The 18,380-nt window shown below is 34.4% G+C and overlaps 1 protein-coding gene across 1 annotated transcript in view; it reads right to left on the bottom strand.

Annotated features, from left to right (window-relative positions):
• LOC138707818 (histidine ammonia-lyase-like) overlaps nucleotides 1-18,380 on the bottom strand; it is a 99,757-nt gene that overhangs the window by 38,996 nt on the left and 42,381 nt on the right. Inside the window, exons 3-7 of the mRNA XM_069837763.1 lie at nucleotides 7,697-7,763; nucleotides 7,092-7,119; nucleotides 1,197-1,271; nucleotides 739-811; nucleotides 288-354 (exon numbers count right to left, since the gene is read on the bottom strand). Coding sequence (XP_069693864.1) covers nucleotides 288-354; nucleotides 739-811; nucleotides 1,197-1,271; nucleotides 7,092-7,119; nucleotides 7,697-7,763 — 310 coding nt within the window. The remainder of the gene's footprint in view (nucleotides 1-287; nucleotides 355-738; nucleotides 812-1,196; nucleotides 1,272-7,091; nucleotides 7,120-7,696; nucleotides 7,764-18,380) is intronic.

Genomic DNA, 18,380 nt, shown 5'->3' with positions numbered 1-18,380 from the left:
GAGAAAGATTATGGTTTTTCAGTATAAACATTCAACAATAACACCATCCTCTTCCACATTATTGCGTTAGGTGAGAGTTCACTTGATTCTATAATCTTATTTTATATATATATATATATATATATATATATATATATATATATATATATATATATGTATATAATATAATAACATTAGTTTTTCGTGAACGTGAACTTATTCTCAAATAAAAAAATAATGTTGTGACTATTGAGTATTAAATGTGAACTCCCAACATCAAAATCTCACTATCCGCCACTGATACTTACTCTAATTTATCAGAATCAATCACGATTCTGGCAAATTTTCCGAATCCGGTTGTTATCCCATAAACAACTGCAAAGAAAAATAATGCAAGGAAATTACACTCACTTTTCATTTAATATAAGGGTAAATTTGTTCGTCAATCCTAAAACAAAATAGTGAAGCCTAGTTTAGTTTTCTCTTAGTTATTGAAATTTATTCTTAAATCAAGGAATATGATTATATTACAGTAAAACTGATTAAAATTTAATTTTTATATACGATAATATTCCGTCATTTTCTATTTATTCCTTATAACAAAGAAATTATATACCAGTATAAAAAATATTGGAAGATAGACTTCTGTGGAAAAATGTTCAAAAGATTGAGATGAAGAAAAATACTTCTGAAATTATGAACAGAATTGCATCCTCTCGTAGACCTATGGTTACTATTTTAATTTTTGCAGTACAGTACCTTTCTTTTCTTGCAGAATTTTTTCAACAAGGTCTCTCGCCTTTCTGACCTTCAATTCAGCCTCATGTGTAAGCTGAAAAAAATGGTTTATTAAAGCTAGCATGAGAAATGATATACCACCTTTGTCTTATAGTCAAAATTTGAAACCAGTAGTTTGACTTGAAATTTTGTATTGATTTCATATTGATATAAATGTTTTCATTTCGTAACTTTGAGATAATGTTTCGTATATATACTGATATTCGGATTCAACAGGAACATGAGAATTTTATATAAAATGTGCAGCACAACTTTACATGGCTGAAAAGCCATCAATATTTTTAAGTGTGTTAAATATAACATTTTTCTGAGACATAAAATTCTGCTCTTGAATGAAAAAGTTCATAGTAATAGGATTTAAGCTTCTGTATGATGCTTTCCACTAGAAAATTCTCAGACAATCATACTTCTGCCTGTACCTTAATTTTATAGCATCCTTTTCCTAGTTGCCTTAAATCATTTGTTGATAAACTGTCTCCATCCAAGAAGAGATACTGTAAAAGATGAAACAAGATTGAAATATCAGTTACACAAAGAGCTCCATATTATGCTTAAACGTAATTATTGTGATTAGAATGATAGATTCTGCAAAATACAGAGTCTTTCTTATAATATAGCATCATGGGATGTACAGAAAAGTTGCTTCCCACAGTGCACCTGTCATACACGTCATGTTTAAGTGCGTTTATAGAGAGTTGCATGCATGCAGTTCACCTCAGTCTGTTGTGAGTTACTGAAAGAATAACACGAGTAAGTCCGCTAGTTAATCAATTACTTATATTCATGTGTAATTCAATGCAAGGTACTGCACTTCTAATTGAGAACACTGACGGAATTTCTCATTCATGCATATTGCTTATTTGCTAATATTTGTTTATTTGTCTATGTTTATTTGTTTGTGCATGTGTGAGTGTATGTGTGCGTGCGTATACTACCGTATCTAACCTGACGATGTCATATCCAAGCTTTGTTTCTGACAAATAAATATGATTATTATTATTATTATTATTATTATTATTATTATTATTATTATTATTATTATTATTATTATTATTATATAGTGCAAGCTATTCTAATTGTTTGAGAACACTGAATTCGGAACCAGTAGTTTGACTTCAAATTTTTTCATATTGATATAAATGTTTTCATTTCATAACTTAGGGATAACGTTTCCTACGTACCGGTATACTGACATTTGGATTCAACGAGAACTTAAACATTTGTTATCAAATACATGAATTTGAAAATTGGTTAACCTAGAAGAGAAACGTTAACTCTGGAAATATGTCAGTTTCTTCACTTTTTAGTTTCATGTAAATATCTTACAGTTTAATTAAATCTAGACAATTTTTCTTTAACAAGAAAATCTGTTGTGATACTACTACTGCTGCTCCTGCTAATAATAATAATAATAATAATAATAATAATAATAATAATAATAATAATAATAATAATAATAGTCATTTATGTGTACCTAGTGTAGTGCAAGCTATTGTGTTTCTTTCTAATTGCTTGGAATGAGGTTGGCCTATACCATATTGCAGGGAGTTTTGTAGTTTAAGTTATGCAAAAGTGATCTCTAATTTAGCAGTGGACTTCCAAAACGCAATTTGTTCCAAATTTTAAAAATTGCTTCAATATAATATTTTTATGTAGCCCTTCATACTATAATATAATTTTCGTGTCAAAATGCAGTAATTTCCGTAGTTATATAGGAATGAAGTTGGTCTGGACATTTGTTCATATCCATATCGGGGTTTTCTGCATTTTTCAACTCTTTTTTAGGCGCGTTCCTTTTGTGACATGATGAGGCATGTGGGGTACAGCTGTATCCCACTGCTTAAATTCAAATTATTAAGTTCTCTTGAAACTCAAATGACATTTAAACATTATGTTTAGTTTATCTACAAGTTCTACACTGCAACTGGTAATTAACATTAGTTTAATTGTTACAATATTCATTATAAAGTTCGACAATATTAATGTTTAATCTTAGTATGTGAATGAACTCAGACTGAAATTAAGACTGAAATATCATTATTTCAAACTCTATACACATCATCATCATCATTATCTTCCTCTTCATGTTCTTCTTCTTCTATTGGTTGAATTTACAATTATTTTGGTGACATTGTTGTCCAAAATCAGACCTAAGAATAGTTTTTCAGAGTACATTTCACGAACTCTTCCTTTTTGACTTGGCAAATGAATTGTTATGTGAAGGAGTGTGAACGTTTGTTTTAGGTTTTTTTTTGTTCCGCTTCGTTTTTCCATTTTTCCCTACAAAATATCTATTTGAATTTGCAACATTAGCACATTCTTCCTCTACATCGGACAATTCCTACTCCGAATCTGTCTCATGATCTCTTACTGTAACGTGGCTTTCTTCTCTTCAAATTCATAAACTATAGAAGATTCTTCATTCTCACTAATACTATTGAACCAATTCAATAAAACATCAGAATCTGAAGTTTTCTTAGGGTTAAATTTTCTCTACTTTATGCTTCCGACATTTGTGAAGAAAACGAGAACCCACAATTTACCAGCAGCAGAAGCAGCAGTGGTAGTAGTAAGTGAAAAACGTACCTGCAAACTTAGCTAAAGTTATACTTTAGAAGACTTTGTGGTCCTCGATTTTACACACGACAAAGACAATTTCAAATCTGGAAGTAGAACAAATCCCTTGTAGATAGTTTAGCGGGAAGATATCTGAAGTGACGCAAGTGCAAAAATATTTAGAAAGAAAGTTACAGAAGAACTAAAATCACTGGGATACACCTGTATCCCATGTGCCTATCGTTTGTAACTTCTAGGCTGTGTGGTTGGTTGGTGCTATAAACAACAAACCTTACTTTTCCACATAACAATGACAATTTAAAGTCTGAAAATAGCACAGATCTGTTCTAGACAGATAAGCAGGAAGGTACCTGGAGCAGCACATGCCCAGAAATATGTAGAAAAAAGATGTCACAGAACGAAAATGTCTGGGATACACCTGTACCCCCTGTGCCTAACGAAGGATTAATGAGAAAATATATACAAAACTACGTTCTGAAAGTCTCCTTCTCAATTACAGAGAAGTAGGTTGATAGGCAAGTATGATGACTAGCAGAGTTGAATTTATGTGCAGGCGAGAAACTCAAATGTAAATATTGTGTAGGGCCGTTTTGTTCAGGGACAGAGTTTTTATGTGCCATACATCTATGAAACGAGATCTCCGGCTTTACTTTCAATTCCCCTTAAAGATTCATTACCCTCATTCAGGTTTTAAATTACAAGCTTCGGACCTAAATGCCAGCATGATAACAGCTGCAACTCATGGCTTGGAGAATAAGTTACCGGTAGATGAAATTACGAGTATATTCTCTAACAGGCAGATAATAACATGTGTGTAAATCATATAAATAGGCCTAACAAATCGCAGAGATTTAAAGAGGCAACAACAATAAACATTCAAAATTCGCCTATTTTTTTTATAGATACAAGTTTACTGACTGTTTACTGAAATGACTCCCCGCTTTATAAAATATGTTAGGACAGTACCAGGTGAAACTGATGACATGTTTTACAACCTCTTTCCTTTCAAAATTTAGCTGACAGAAGGGAAAGAGGTTCTGACGTCATATTTTCTTAGTAGAAGTTTAAAAATGACCAAGTACGATGGTGTAATGGTCATCATTCCGACCTTTCATTCAGGAGATCAGGGATTCGATCCCAGGAGCCTATTATCCTGACTTTGGTTTTTTGTGGTTTTGCAAATTCCTCCAGCCAAATGCTGGGATCGTACCAATTACAAGAGCCATGATCCAACTCCTTCCCAACCCTCACCTCTATCACCACTTCTCATATCATCCTATAATTTCCCGATGGCCTCCAGAGACAGAGTAGCAAAGCTTGTACCCAATGGGTAAACCACTCTCTTGTGGTAAAATTCCGGTAAAAGGAGTATGTATAAGTGAAATATCTCTTGTTACTGCTTCAGTTCATTGAATCTTGTCGTCTATTGATCCAAGGCATCCTGATATAAACTGGTACCTCAACAAATGGATAGTATTCATTCCTTAATAGGCATGGCGGCCACATGCTGCCGACTTGGTCAGAAAATTATGAAATTGAAGTACAGCTGTTGACTAAAATTAAATTTTAAGCTATAGCTTAGAAATATTTCATGAGAATAAGAACTAGTCAAGTAGCACTCCGTCTATTGAGCGTGAAAAGCTACCTCTGAGTGAGAATCATTCAGAATCGATACGATTGATTACAATAGTCCCCTTAACCCATATATGCCCGTAACTTTTATTTTTGAAAAAAGTCTTCATTTTCACAAATGTTGCTTCTTTTAGTCATAGTAAGAGAATGACAATGCAAAATCTCCACTTACATAATCATTAGTGCCCATTTAACCGTGGGTCGAAAACGACCCTGTGGGCACATGAACAACCTTTTCATGCATATTACAGTAAAGTCATCATAACGATTATTTACTAAATCTGTTGGATATAATTAATAAAAAAATGACTCCTTTGCCTAATATAACTCAAAAATTTATTATTACACTTATATTTTATGTATACAAATACAAAGGGACATATGTACAAAACTACTATGCATATAAACTATCTCTGTTACTCAGAAATTCCAGGTGGGTGCTATGTAATAGGGCGTATTTACTAAGGTTTTTGGACATAATTTAGTCAACCTTTTACATGTTTGATATAATAGCCCCAGGAAGATAGTTTTATTTCTACCACGTTTTCATTTTCACAATCTTTGTTATGAAAAATTTCATTGCAATCTACAGATTCCTTATTGACAAAAAGTTCAGCTGGAGCCTCAAGTTGGCGATGGCACAGAGATTGTTACAATCTTCGTCAGCCGAATCATCACCAGTTTCATTACAGTCATCTTCAGGAGGTTGTAGAACCGCTCAATATTTGAAATATTTTCTTGAGAAAATACTGTCTCAAGTTCTTCCAGTATTTCGAAATTGGGGTAAGACTCTTTTTGTGAGATTTGTCGTAATTATCTCTAAAATAAGGGAAAACAAACGTCTTACAAGAAAACATTCTGATGGATGCAGATATAAAAGTTAATTAATTCCTTTTACCATTGTAATTATCTCAAAAGAAGTGCTTATACAAATTTTGGCCATTCAACCGCAATTACAAGGGCCGGAAAAAAATACGTTCACCAGGGGAAGTTAACAGAAAAAAAAAACACAATTTCATTGGAAAAATTTATTGGAACAGACAAAGTAATTGTAGAGCTATTTTTCAACATATTCTCACCGGAATTGAGATATTTGTAGTATCATGGGATCGACAGAGACTTGCAAATGGCTATCAAACGCTGGTTCCGATCCCAAGCGGCTGACTTCTACGACACAAAGATACAAAAATTGACCCCATGGTGTGACAGATGTCTCAGTTCCAGTTGGGGATATGTTGACAAATAGCGCAACAATTTCTGTATCTGTTTCAATAAGTCTTTCCATGCAATTGTGTTTTTTTTCTGTAAACGGCCCCAGGGAAAATTACTTTCTGGACAGCTTTGTAATTGTGGTCGAGTTCCCAAAATTTGTATAAGCACTTCTTTGACATTATTAACATAGTGGAAGAAAAAAAATACCTTTTTTTATTTGCCCCCATCAGAATGTTTGCTTGTTAGCTGTGTTAGCAGGATAGTAGTTTTCGTAAAAAAATACTTCACGTATATTTTATAAATCGTAAATGTTTCGTAAATTTTCATAGGGAATAATATGAAAGTAAAGAAAATCTGCTCACAATAATTATCAATAATAATATTATTAGAAAATTTAGCAAAATGTACGAAAGGTTCCCTATGTGCCCATAGGGTCGAAAACGACCCACGCCAAATTTCTTACACTATTACGGCTCCACTGAATACAATTCATTACTCCACCTCACGTAATCATATTGGTTACTGCTTGCCCTATGTAATAAAACAATAACAGAACTAAAATAATTAACAATGAAGAGTCTATTTACATTTCTTTGCTGACGTGCATTATAACCAAACTGAAGTGTTACACATTTTCAGTTAAAATGCAATGCAGAGAGTTATAACGGAACAATTGGACAAACAAAAGTGTTGCCAATATATTATCGAATACATAATGATGGTGTCCAACCGAAAATTTAAACAAATATTAAAGGAACCAATAAAAATATGACTTGGGTCGTTAACGACCCTGTGGGCATATATGGTTTATATTAAACTGAAATATAAATATTAGCCTTTCTATGGTGTAAGTATTACTGTAAATTATTTCTATGACTTTGTTTCCTGCTTACCTCATCTGGTGGTTGAAATTTCCCAGGACTGCATATCAGTTAAGGAAAATATAACCACATTATAAGAATAAAGAATAAAATAAGTAGGCCTGCATGAACAAGGTTATGCCCCATCAGTCTGCATCCTCATCGTGGCTCTGGATTGCAATTGAGACCCGGAATCCAAGAGGGGCCCAAGTCCATTACATCAAACTTTTGGGAAATTGAAAAAAAATGTTTGCTATTGCTACAAAATGCCTCTGACTAATTATTTTTTGTTTCGTAAGTACATCTCCATTACATCTTGTCATATAACGATGGCAACAAGTGTCTACTAATTATTTTGCATGAGAAATAAATTTTGAAAGTGATTAAATATTGGGCCCCTCTTGGATTCCGAGTCTTAATTGTATCTAACGGAATTGGTTGCAAGAGAATTACTAGCACTTGTTTGTTAAGGAAGTAAATCTCATTCCAGTATCCTGGTGGAGTAGTAGATATCCATTCCATTACCGGAAAATTCCTGGTGGCACATGACTAAACAGATTTCATCTTGCATAGGCCTATTCCATTTTCTAAGCTGTAAAACCTTCTATTATTCTATGCAATTAGTTTTATAAGGATACATTGGTTCTAATATATGCTTTAAATTTTCTGGTATTATTGCTGCTGGAGGACGGTCAGATGCTATCACTAGAAAGAAAAGAATACAAATTAGATGTAAAGGAATGTTTTAATTCTCTATATCGTATTAAATCTTAGTAGAGCCCGGAAATGTATGCAAAATAATCATTGTTACCGTAACAGATATATTCTGCAGGATCAAAAAAAAGAAATCTTTACGCAAAACAATTATTTAAATGCATGCAAATATGCAAAAAAAAAAAAAAAAACTAAAATATACAGCTTACTTTAAATACACAATTGTACTATAATTAATAAAATTACAAATTATCTGAATGAAGGTGGGGAGAGCAACAGTGAATTGTTCAATGGTTGAGCTGTTTGGTCTTTTTCCATTGCTAATTGTCAATATTGTATGGAACACAACGTTTCGAAGAGTGGATCTCTCTTCGTCTTCAGATGAAAACCTACTGTGGGGATCGTTACAAACAGTCAGTCAGATCAGTCAGACAGGCTAGCTGCTTGTAACGATCCCCACAATTGGTTTTCACCTGAAAATGAAGAGAGAACCACTCTTCGAAACGTTGTGTTATAATTTTGGCAATTAGCAATGGAAAAAGCCAAACAGCTCTACTATTGAAAAATTACAAATATCTTGTCGATGAATATATCTCAATCTTTTCTGTTACATTACACTCGTAATATAATGAAAGAATTCGGAGATTTTTTCACTCAAACTTCTATTTTTGTCTCTGAAGGACATTCATTTAATTAGTAGTTAGATGGTGCTTTATTTATAGTCAGTAGAATTGGTGAAAGTAAGATGATAATTGGTGAAACGAACACGAGGGTTCACAATGGGATAACCTAATATTCGCCTTACACTTGGGAAAAAGCTCGGAAGAAATCCAACCAGGTTATCAGCCTAAGTAGGTTTCCAACCTTTGTTCGAGTACAATCTTAATAACCCAAAAGCTGTGTCAGTGGCCTAAATAATGTTCTGTAAGGGTATAATATTTGTCCATGTCATAAGACGTTACTGATATCATTAACCACACAGTACAGAAATGAAAAGGAGTAGAGATGTCAGATTTAAGCAATTATTATATAGGTACACTAAATTTATGCGAGGATATGATTTGAGATTTTCATTTTGTACAATGTGGTGAGAGGTTTTTTTTATTTTTACGTCTTTAAACTACTGTCGAAAGAATGTGTCCCTTTTTATAGGAAGTGTCCCATTTCTTATGATGGACCTAAAGTAACTAGTATGGTATCCTAATTTTTACGTTTACAGATGTGGTAAACTAGTAAGGTGGTTCTTTTGAAGTAAGATTAAATTATTTCTATTGAAGGTAAAGATGAACAATAAACTTACTAACCCTTCACCACATGCATACAATTAATTGTATGTTTTTACCCCAGCAATTTAGTATCATTTTAATATCAGAAACAATTATATGTGTGAGTTTTTTGTATTTTATGTAATTTAAATATGTTGTTCTAGCTTCACATTAAGAACAAATTAAATTTTTACAGAATTTTTGTCATTAATTAGGTATAGATTTAATTTGTTACATGACCCAAAAGTCACAGAAATACCACCTCATCATCATCATACATGGCATGACAGCCCATTATGGGCCCTAGCCTTCTTCAGAATGTCCTTCCAGACTTCTTTATTTGCTGCTGAATTCTTCCAATTTCTAATTTTACTAATTCTAATATCCTGCAAGATATCATCTTCCCATCTTAATTTCGGTCTTTCAACTTTTCTTGTTTGTAATGGTTGTGTCATATAGATCTTTTTAATAGTTCTATTATTGTCCATACGTATCAAATGTCCAGCCCAGGCCAATCTATTAATTTTAATATACTTCACTAAGTCAGGTCCCTTATATAATTCATACAATTCACAATTTCTCTTTCTTCTCCAAGTATCACCTTCTTTCACAGCCCCAAAAATAGTTCTTAGTATATTTCTTTCAAAAGTAGCCAGATATTTCTCATCTGACTTCAAAAGAGTCCAAGTTTCTGATGCATATGTAATTACTGGTCTTATAAGAGTTTTATAAATCAGTAGTTTGGTTTTCTTTGTTATTAAATGTGATCTAAGATGTTTTCTAAGTCCAAAGAAACATCTATTTGCAGCTATTATGCGTTTTTGAATTTCTATATGGCTGTCATTCTTACAAGTGATTTCTGAGCCCAGATATTTAAACGTAAGAACAGTCTGGAATTTGTATGAACCTATTACAATATGCGATGGATAATAACTTATGTACATTCCTTGCTGGATGATGGCATATATTTAGTCTTACAATGATTAATTTGCAAATTCATTTTTCTAGCAGCACTTTCAAATCTTATAAAGGCTTCCTTCATTGCAGACTGCATTCTTCCAATTATGTCAATGTCATCTGCATAGGCAAGAATTTGCTCAGATTTATAGAATATCGTGCCTCTTATGTTCAATTCAACATCTCTGATAATCTTTTCTAACACTATGGGTATTATAAAGTAAACAGGAAAGAGCATCTCTCTGTCTTACACCATTTTTAATATAAAATGATTCCGTCAATATTTTCTGTATAGAAATACAACCTACTCTGAGGTATTAGACTTAGGTTTACGATTAGAACTTTTTTCACACAGCATAACTAAATGTCTTTACATATGAGCTTTTGATACATTTGACACACGTTTGCTTATAGTTTTGCGAACTTTGTTTCTCGGACAGCTTTCACAATGACCATTGGATAACTTTCTTGGGATACCTGTCCCATCATTAGCCCAAAGGTCTTCGGTGTTTTAAAGGGTTCATTTTAGGCTCCCAGCAAAATACAAGAGATCTATAACTTAAGTGTCTTTATTTCTGCTGGATTCGTTGGTGAAACGTCATGTTCGTGGCTGAATCGTCCTATTTGAATGGATATAGATATTTGTGGAATTCACAGTAACACACTAGACTCAGGATACCTATGGTCTGTCCAAAACAACTTCCGACCTGACAAATGGCGCCTTTAGCATGTTACCATGGCAACCATTCAAATCAACCAATCACAAGAGACGCGTAACCATGGTAACGGGACTGTGTTGCCTTGTCTATGTTTATGAGTTGCACGTGAATACCAGGGCTTAGTGGTGAATACAGTGGCTGGAATGACTGAGTTGGCTGGTTAACGTGTGCTTTGTGTGAATTAAAAATATTATTTAGTTGTATTATTGTTTTAGTGTATCGATAATTATTGTGTTTAAAATATATTACACTATTATCTTCGTTGTCATTGGTGGAGTGTGTGTTTTCTAGTTTCTGCTAGAGTTTTTAAATAGATGACTTTTGCAATGTCGGAAGGAAGGAAAGGCAGGTGGAGAATATTGGACAAGGTGTCCCGTTAAAGAGTCAAGCCCGAGAGATGGTGTGTTATGTAAGAGAGTATTTTGACAGGAGAAAAGATAATGGCGGGCCTCTTTTACCTTTGGCGCAAGTCGTAATGAGAACTGTTGCTTGTGTTAAAATTAATAAGCACTGTTACCAATATTTGAAAAGAAAAAGGCCGTGCAGATTTTTAATCATAAATATTTTTACAGTTTACAATTTTTTCAACGCCTTTCTAACAATATTACATTGAAGAATACCGACACTCATAAAAGTAGAGGCTTTGTATTAAATTAAAACTGTTTTTACAGTTTACAGTCCTTTCGACGCTTTTCTAACGGTATTTACATTGAAGAATACCGGTACTACTACTACTACTACTACTACTACTACTACTACTACTACTACTAATTATTATTATTATTATTATTATTATTATCATTATTATTATTCTAGGCTAATAAAAATAATAAAGTACACAAATTTTAATGCCTAGTGTTCAACAAATTGGTTAGAAATGTATGTGTTCATGTCAGCCGTTCATTACTGCACTCTATCGGCAGCGCGCTCGCTTACACGAAAGATGGGCAACATGATAACATTGCTCCCCCTTCTCTATAAGCTATCAAGTCGGAAGTAGTTTTGGTCAAGGTATATATAAAATTCTTGCTCGACCAGTTCTCACATATGGAAGAGAAGCCTGGACCATCAAAAAGGCTGGCGAAAAGAGACTTACAACAGCCGAAATGCGATTTATGAAATAACTGCTGGTTACTCCCTCCTTGACCATAAAAGAAATGAGGACATTCTTAAAGAATTAAACATAGATTCAATTACCCACTACATAGAAAAATACAGACTGAACTGGAAAGAACATGTTGCCAGGATGCCCTCCAACTGCTTGCCAAAATTGATCTTACACTATACTCCAAGAGGCTGAAGGAACTTGGAAAGACCTAAAAAGCACTGGATAGAGACCATAATAGACTCCTAGGTCTAATATGTGAAATGATGATGATGATGATGATGATGATGATGATGATGAAAGCATTTAGTCATTGTTGAAAATGCTTTTGAATATTATTAGGGTAAAATTTATCCCAACGTGTGTACTGAAGGGTTAAGTGAGAAACAATATCAGCCTTACAAGCAAATTGGTGTAGGCTATTTTTGTAAGGATACGAAACAATAAAAAAATTAAAGATATCCATCAAAAATGAAAAAAAAAATGTTTAACTTAAATGATAAGGTAAAAGAACACTGAGATATTTGGTTATCTGAAGTGCAACAAATAAATATTTCAAGTCTTTATGAGCAAGTTTAAATATTTTAATCAACTGGTAAAAGAAAAGTTGGTTTGAAAATACACATTCTTTTATACATAGACTAAATTACTACTATATGAAAGTGTTGGAAGTGGCTGTGATGATGATGATGATGATGATGATGATGATGATGATGATGATGATGATGATGATGATGATGATATCTATGTAAAGTCATCGACCAAGGCATCTCTTTGAAAGAATGCCATTTTTTGGTACATATTATGTGCAGCTTATATTTCACATATAAATCCAGGCTCTAATTAATTAAATGTGTATAATATTAATAACTAGTATACCGGTATTACAGATATTTGCTAGTAATGTTTCTCAGCACAGACAATAACACATGAATACAAGAAAGTTGTACTAAGATTTGTTTCGAAATATGACAGAACAATTAAATGAAAAACGAAATTACATAGGAATAAATTTTGTAGACTTACCACAGTCTACTATATACAGTCACGAAGGTTGTGTTTTGAGGGTGCTAGAAACAATAGACTGTGATGGTACTATTTTGCATTGCCTGTAATGAGGCGAAATTAGCGATCCTAGTGGTGAGCAACTACCTAATGTTTGCATATTTACTACGTATTGAGCTTCGTGACTGTATATACTAGACTGTGGACTTACTGTTTCTTTTTTTAATGGCAATAGTAGAAAAGTAATATTAGAACTTGCATTGTAAATAATGAATTCTCAACACAAATAGGAATATTCTTTCCCGTAATATGCACAAATATGACACAATATCATTACTACTTATACGTGAATTATGAATGTTACGATAAAGATAGCCTATAGGCTACATCTTGATGTATCATCTCGAAATAGTGTACGGTTGCTACATACCCTTTCGCTTATAATTGCGCTTTAAGTTCTTATCTTCAGCTTGGCTCTTCCAGTTTCTCTTGCTAGTCTGTCCTACAAGCTCTGCATAAGCACAGTAAAAATTACTTATCAGCATCATAAGAGGCATTTGGATTGAATAGAGTCTGTGTATATTTATTATACAGAAATATAGGGTAAAGTTGTCTAATTCCGTGATACTCCTAATTCCGTGATACATTTTTTCACTGAATGTCATAGGATAGGGTATCTTGCTATGAAGTTCACCGATGTCTCAAAAGTAGGCGAAAGATTTACTCTTTCCAGAAAGATGTCTGGCGCTATGGTCGAATGGCAAAGCTGTGACTGACATTCAATTTTAAAAAAGTATCACGGGATTAGGGGTATCACGGAAATAGGCAACTTTACCCTACTCGCAATGATTTAGCAGACACAAAAATCTTTACACAGATTATAAAGAAGGTTGGGAGATGTTATGTGTCTTATGGAAAATGTGAATTATAGTCTCAAGTTGTACACCTATGCATAGCAGAGTTGTGGGAAAAATTCTTGGGGCATCGAAATGTGATTGGCGTTAGTGTGTTCCATGTAATCTATATGTTGAGTGAGTCAAATTGCCTTCATTCTTAGAATTATTGGAAGGCCCAGCCGTGGCTCTATCAGTCACTAAATGGACCAAGATTCAATCACGAACGATTGTGTAACATTTTGTTATAGTGTCTGTGGAGCATATTTTGGAATTGCTTCAGAATGCTACCATAAATTACTTGAGTCATCTTCCCAAAAAGTATGTAATGCAATACCGGTAATCACAGAAAAATATATGTAATGTAGTAATTAGAGAAAATAAATTTCCAGAACAAATGTTCATGAGTTGTTCATTTCCCCAGGGCTCTTCGTGTTTATTTACCTATATACAGAAACAAATCGAATCTAACATCATTACAGTTATTGGAGGCCAACCAGATTTTTTCAAGTATCATACTTCTGATTACCTGTCAATCTTATATTAATAATAATGTAGGTAGTTCAACAATTTCGTTTAATAGTAAGAGTAAATAGTAACTGAGGTTAGTATCATAACATGCCATGACTGTACGTGCGTGCGTGCGTGTATCCAATGCCTACCCACTTCACTTGCATGATTCGGGTTAAGCATTGCGGATAGATGACAGGATTGTGACCAATTTTTCCAGTTGCACACCACTTTGGTGAGCCATGCTATGCATGATGTGTATCTGTGTGAAGAGTTATTTCGTGTACTAGAGTAAGTGTATGTGTAATTGTAGAGTAGGGAATGAGTGAGGATTATGATGAAGATGAGGAAGGGAGAAGAGGAAACCCAGTGCCGACAATTAGCCTACTCCTGTCGAATAGCAGCAAGAGGACCACTGACTGACGAATCACTATCAACAGTGACATACGCCTTCTCTTTGTATGCACTGCGGATATTTAACTCAGGCATATTGGTGCACAATGCAGTGATTAGAAGTTGTGCACTGCCACCTCTCTTATTCACGAAGTAGGAATTTTACACGAAAATTTCTGATCCCGCCATGAATCGAACCCAGACCAGCTAGTCTGGAGGCAGACGCAGTACCGCAGAGCTTACTCGGCAACTCATGACTGTACGTTTCCTTTAATATTCTCAGAGGAAAGTTCCATCAAGGTGCATGTACCAGTAACATTTGCTTGGATGGAGTGGCAGTGGCTTGGTAATCACATCCAGGGCATTTATGTTTCTCTGTTTTTTATGCGACGCGCGAAAGGGACTGGCCTAGGGACGAGTGAGGTTGCCTGCACGAAACCTGGGTACGCAACGCCAGCTGGTGTGGGTTTGGGAATGTGTTTAGCTTGAGAGTTAGAGCAATAGATTTTGAAAGGTATCAGTGCTGGATCGTAGTGCCCCATCCTGAAATTCTATTCCATTCCATTCTCTCCACATTTCCTCTACTCAACTATTCAACTGTTCGCGCATGAAAGCGGCGACACTAAAGAAATACACCTGTACTTCACTTGAATCAACACATTTGCCTCGTGGAAAGAAGGTTCCTTTCAGTACATCAACATTTAAATACTTTGTATACTCTAAGAAAAGGAGGAGGACCATACTTGTCAGTGTCTACCGCATGTCTGACCGTGAAATGAGAGGGTCCGGGTTCAAATCCTGGTTTGGTCATGTTACTTGGTTGAGGTTTTTCCCTGGTTTTCCCTCAACCAATTGAAGCAGAATTGCTGATTAACTTTCGGCATTGGACTTCGGACACATTTCGCCATCATAGTTACACTTCCCCTCTTTCATCACCATCTCCGTTTCTTTCTCATATTTCATTTTGTTCAGAGGGAAGCCCGAAAGCTAGTACTTTAGCCTGAGACTTATTGTGAGACCTCCTTATATTATCGTGGGATGACTGTTGGAGGCCTTAGAACCGAATTCCTGTGAGTACATGATTCACTGCTTGGTGCCATCTTATTCATTCAGCTACAACATCCAGTTCTGAAGAAGTCTGTGTGAACAGAAACGCCGCTCATTCTCCTTGTGATCTTTCCTGTCACCTCCTTAGATCGCAGACATCTGTTTGCAATTCATGTAGTACGTCTTTGTTGCTTCCTATACAGGGGTGTAGTCGTAAATAAAATAGTGCCATGGCGCTTCGCGAAAGATTATTATTATTATTATTATTATTATTATTATTATTATTATTATTATTATTATTATTATTATTATTATTATTATTATTAGAGGAATATTGGAATCACATAAGATGATGCTCAAGATAGAGATCGATGGAGGGAATTAATAAATGAAGGAAAAGAGTAAAGCATGGCTCTAAAGTAATCTTGTTCTGGAGGAAGAAGAACATCTGTAATGAGGAATATTCTCATTTAAAATAATAATAATAATAATAATAATAATAATAATAATAATAATATTATTATTATTATTATTATTATTATTATTATTATTATTATTACTGTTGCTGCTATTATATGGGTACTTATAAAATACGAACCTGAGTAAGATGCAAGTAAGACAATTTATTATTATTTTAAAAAATACAAATAAAGAAGCTGGGCGCTCCCAGGTTGCAACAAATGTACTGGGGCAGCGGCCTGCCACGATTACCTCTGAATATTGACATGAAGATCGCTGCACCGTAGATACTGCGACTCACCAAGGCGCCATTTGTTCGAGAGAGTTACACTCCTAGTCTACTGCAGTCTTCTGTGAAAACCCCTATGCCTCCCCGGGATCTGTGCAGCTTCCCCAGACAGATATATATGTAGGCGAATCTCGGTACCACGTCTAATATTTCGGGTTTGCTCTGATGTAGAATTAGCTTCGGGTCGTCAGCGAACTTGAACCCTGGGGTATGTAGTCATTAGTTGCTGGTGGGATTACTAGTGCTGCTCATCGGAGTGACTACTACCGCGGAGGAATCGGAGATTACGAATAAAGCTCTCCAACGGTGATCTCCGGTACTATCGTAGGTGGAACAGGGAACAACGGAGGGATGCGGTGGTTCGGAGCGAAGCGAAGTTGGAAGACGTAGAGCTCAAGGACGACCGGCGTGTACGGACTGAGAGTAGTTGTGAGTGGAATAAAATGACACCAAATCGTATATCCGTCGCATGGAAATTCTTTAATTTAGTTGAAGATAATAATAAAGTTGCACGCTGTGAACTTTGTGGGCGAATTTACTCTAAGGGTGGCGGTACTTCGAATATGTTAGACCATTTGAAGCGATCGCACAATCGCGAACTTGAAGAAAGTAAGTAAATTTAACTATTCAATACACTTTCAAACTCTTTTAAAAAGCGTGTTTACTTTGAGTTATATATAAAAATTCTAATAAATAATTTCGTGGTTTTGTGTGCAGACAGAGTAACATTGCGAATGAAAAACTGAAAAGCAGAAGAATTTCAGCAAAAAAGGACCCTCTAAGATTGATCCAGCATATTGTTACGAGATGAAACTCTAAACTTCAGCAGGGGCGTATTTTGCGGGCTACCGGGGCTACCGGCGGTAGCCCAAGGAAATTACAAAAGAAAAAGTTTATAATATAACATAATGTAATAATTTTGTATTATTAGTTTTACAATAGTAATTAAAATTAAAGTAATTGTTAGATATATTTTGTGTAATAATAGGGTCAGCGGTAGCCCAAACCCTTTAACCAGTATACGCCACTGAACTTCAGTGATGAGCCGCTTACTTGAAATGAAATATGAGTTGGTGATTGTGTTGCCAGAAAATCCAAACGCTCCTAGGACGCTAACATATCCGTATTTTGAAATCTCTATGGCGTGGACCAGGTTAGATAGATTTAGTAGGTCTAAATTGTAAAATTTAGGTATGTAAATGTTAGGCTAACATTAAGAGCCGCGGTTGAGGTACTGTCAAAAATAAATTATTACCATTCAGATACATATTGACGGTTAATTAATGATATCATCGTTTTCGTAGTTTTAAAATTAGGTAAAATATTTGATACGATTTTTTTAACTGCTTTAGTGCTATTGTTCCAAAGGTCCACATCTAGAAAAACAAGTCTTGAAATTTCTATAAAACGTAACTTTCGAGGCAATAAAAATCATACATAACTTATGTGGAATATTTAAAAGGCAACTTGAGTTATTAGATTAAAATATTGAGTTTCATTCTGAAACTAAAGAAACGTGTGGTAATAAATTACAATTATCCTTAAGTTGATATCCGCTTATATTTTTTATTACAGAGGAAGAGTGACGCGTTTTAGAAGAGACAGTTCAAATACTGACACCCATTAACTCAATGATCACAATCCTGTCTGGTGAAGAATCTTAATAAATTATTTTGGACAGTAAACTTTAACCCATTGATACCACACGTTTCTTTTGTTCCATTCTGAAAATCCCTTAATATATTTTACGTTAAACTAAACCGATTAGAATAATAATTGACAAAAACTGTTTGTGAATAAACGTGTGTTTCCAGGAAAATTATAAATGTTTACATTAGCTACTGAAAAGCTTTACTTCTGCGTTAGTTTTCAGTTAATTTTAATGTTATTAATTTGATCAATGACTTAAAACCAATACGCCTTTCCACACATATACTATGAATTTCAAAACTAGAAAAAAATCTGT

This window comes from Periplaneta americana, chromosome 10, assembly GCF_040183065.1.
Source record: "Periplaneta americana isolate PAMFEO1 chromosome 10, P.americana_PAMFEO1_priV1, whole genome shotgun sequence".
In the NCBI taxonomy this organism is placed as follows: Eukaryota; Metazoa; Arthropoda; class Insecta; order Blattodea; family Blattidae; genus Periplaneta; species Periplaneta americana.
This window is presented reverse-complemented; position numbering and strand designations above follow the sequence as displayed.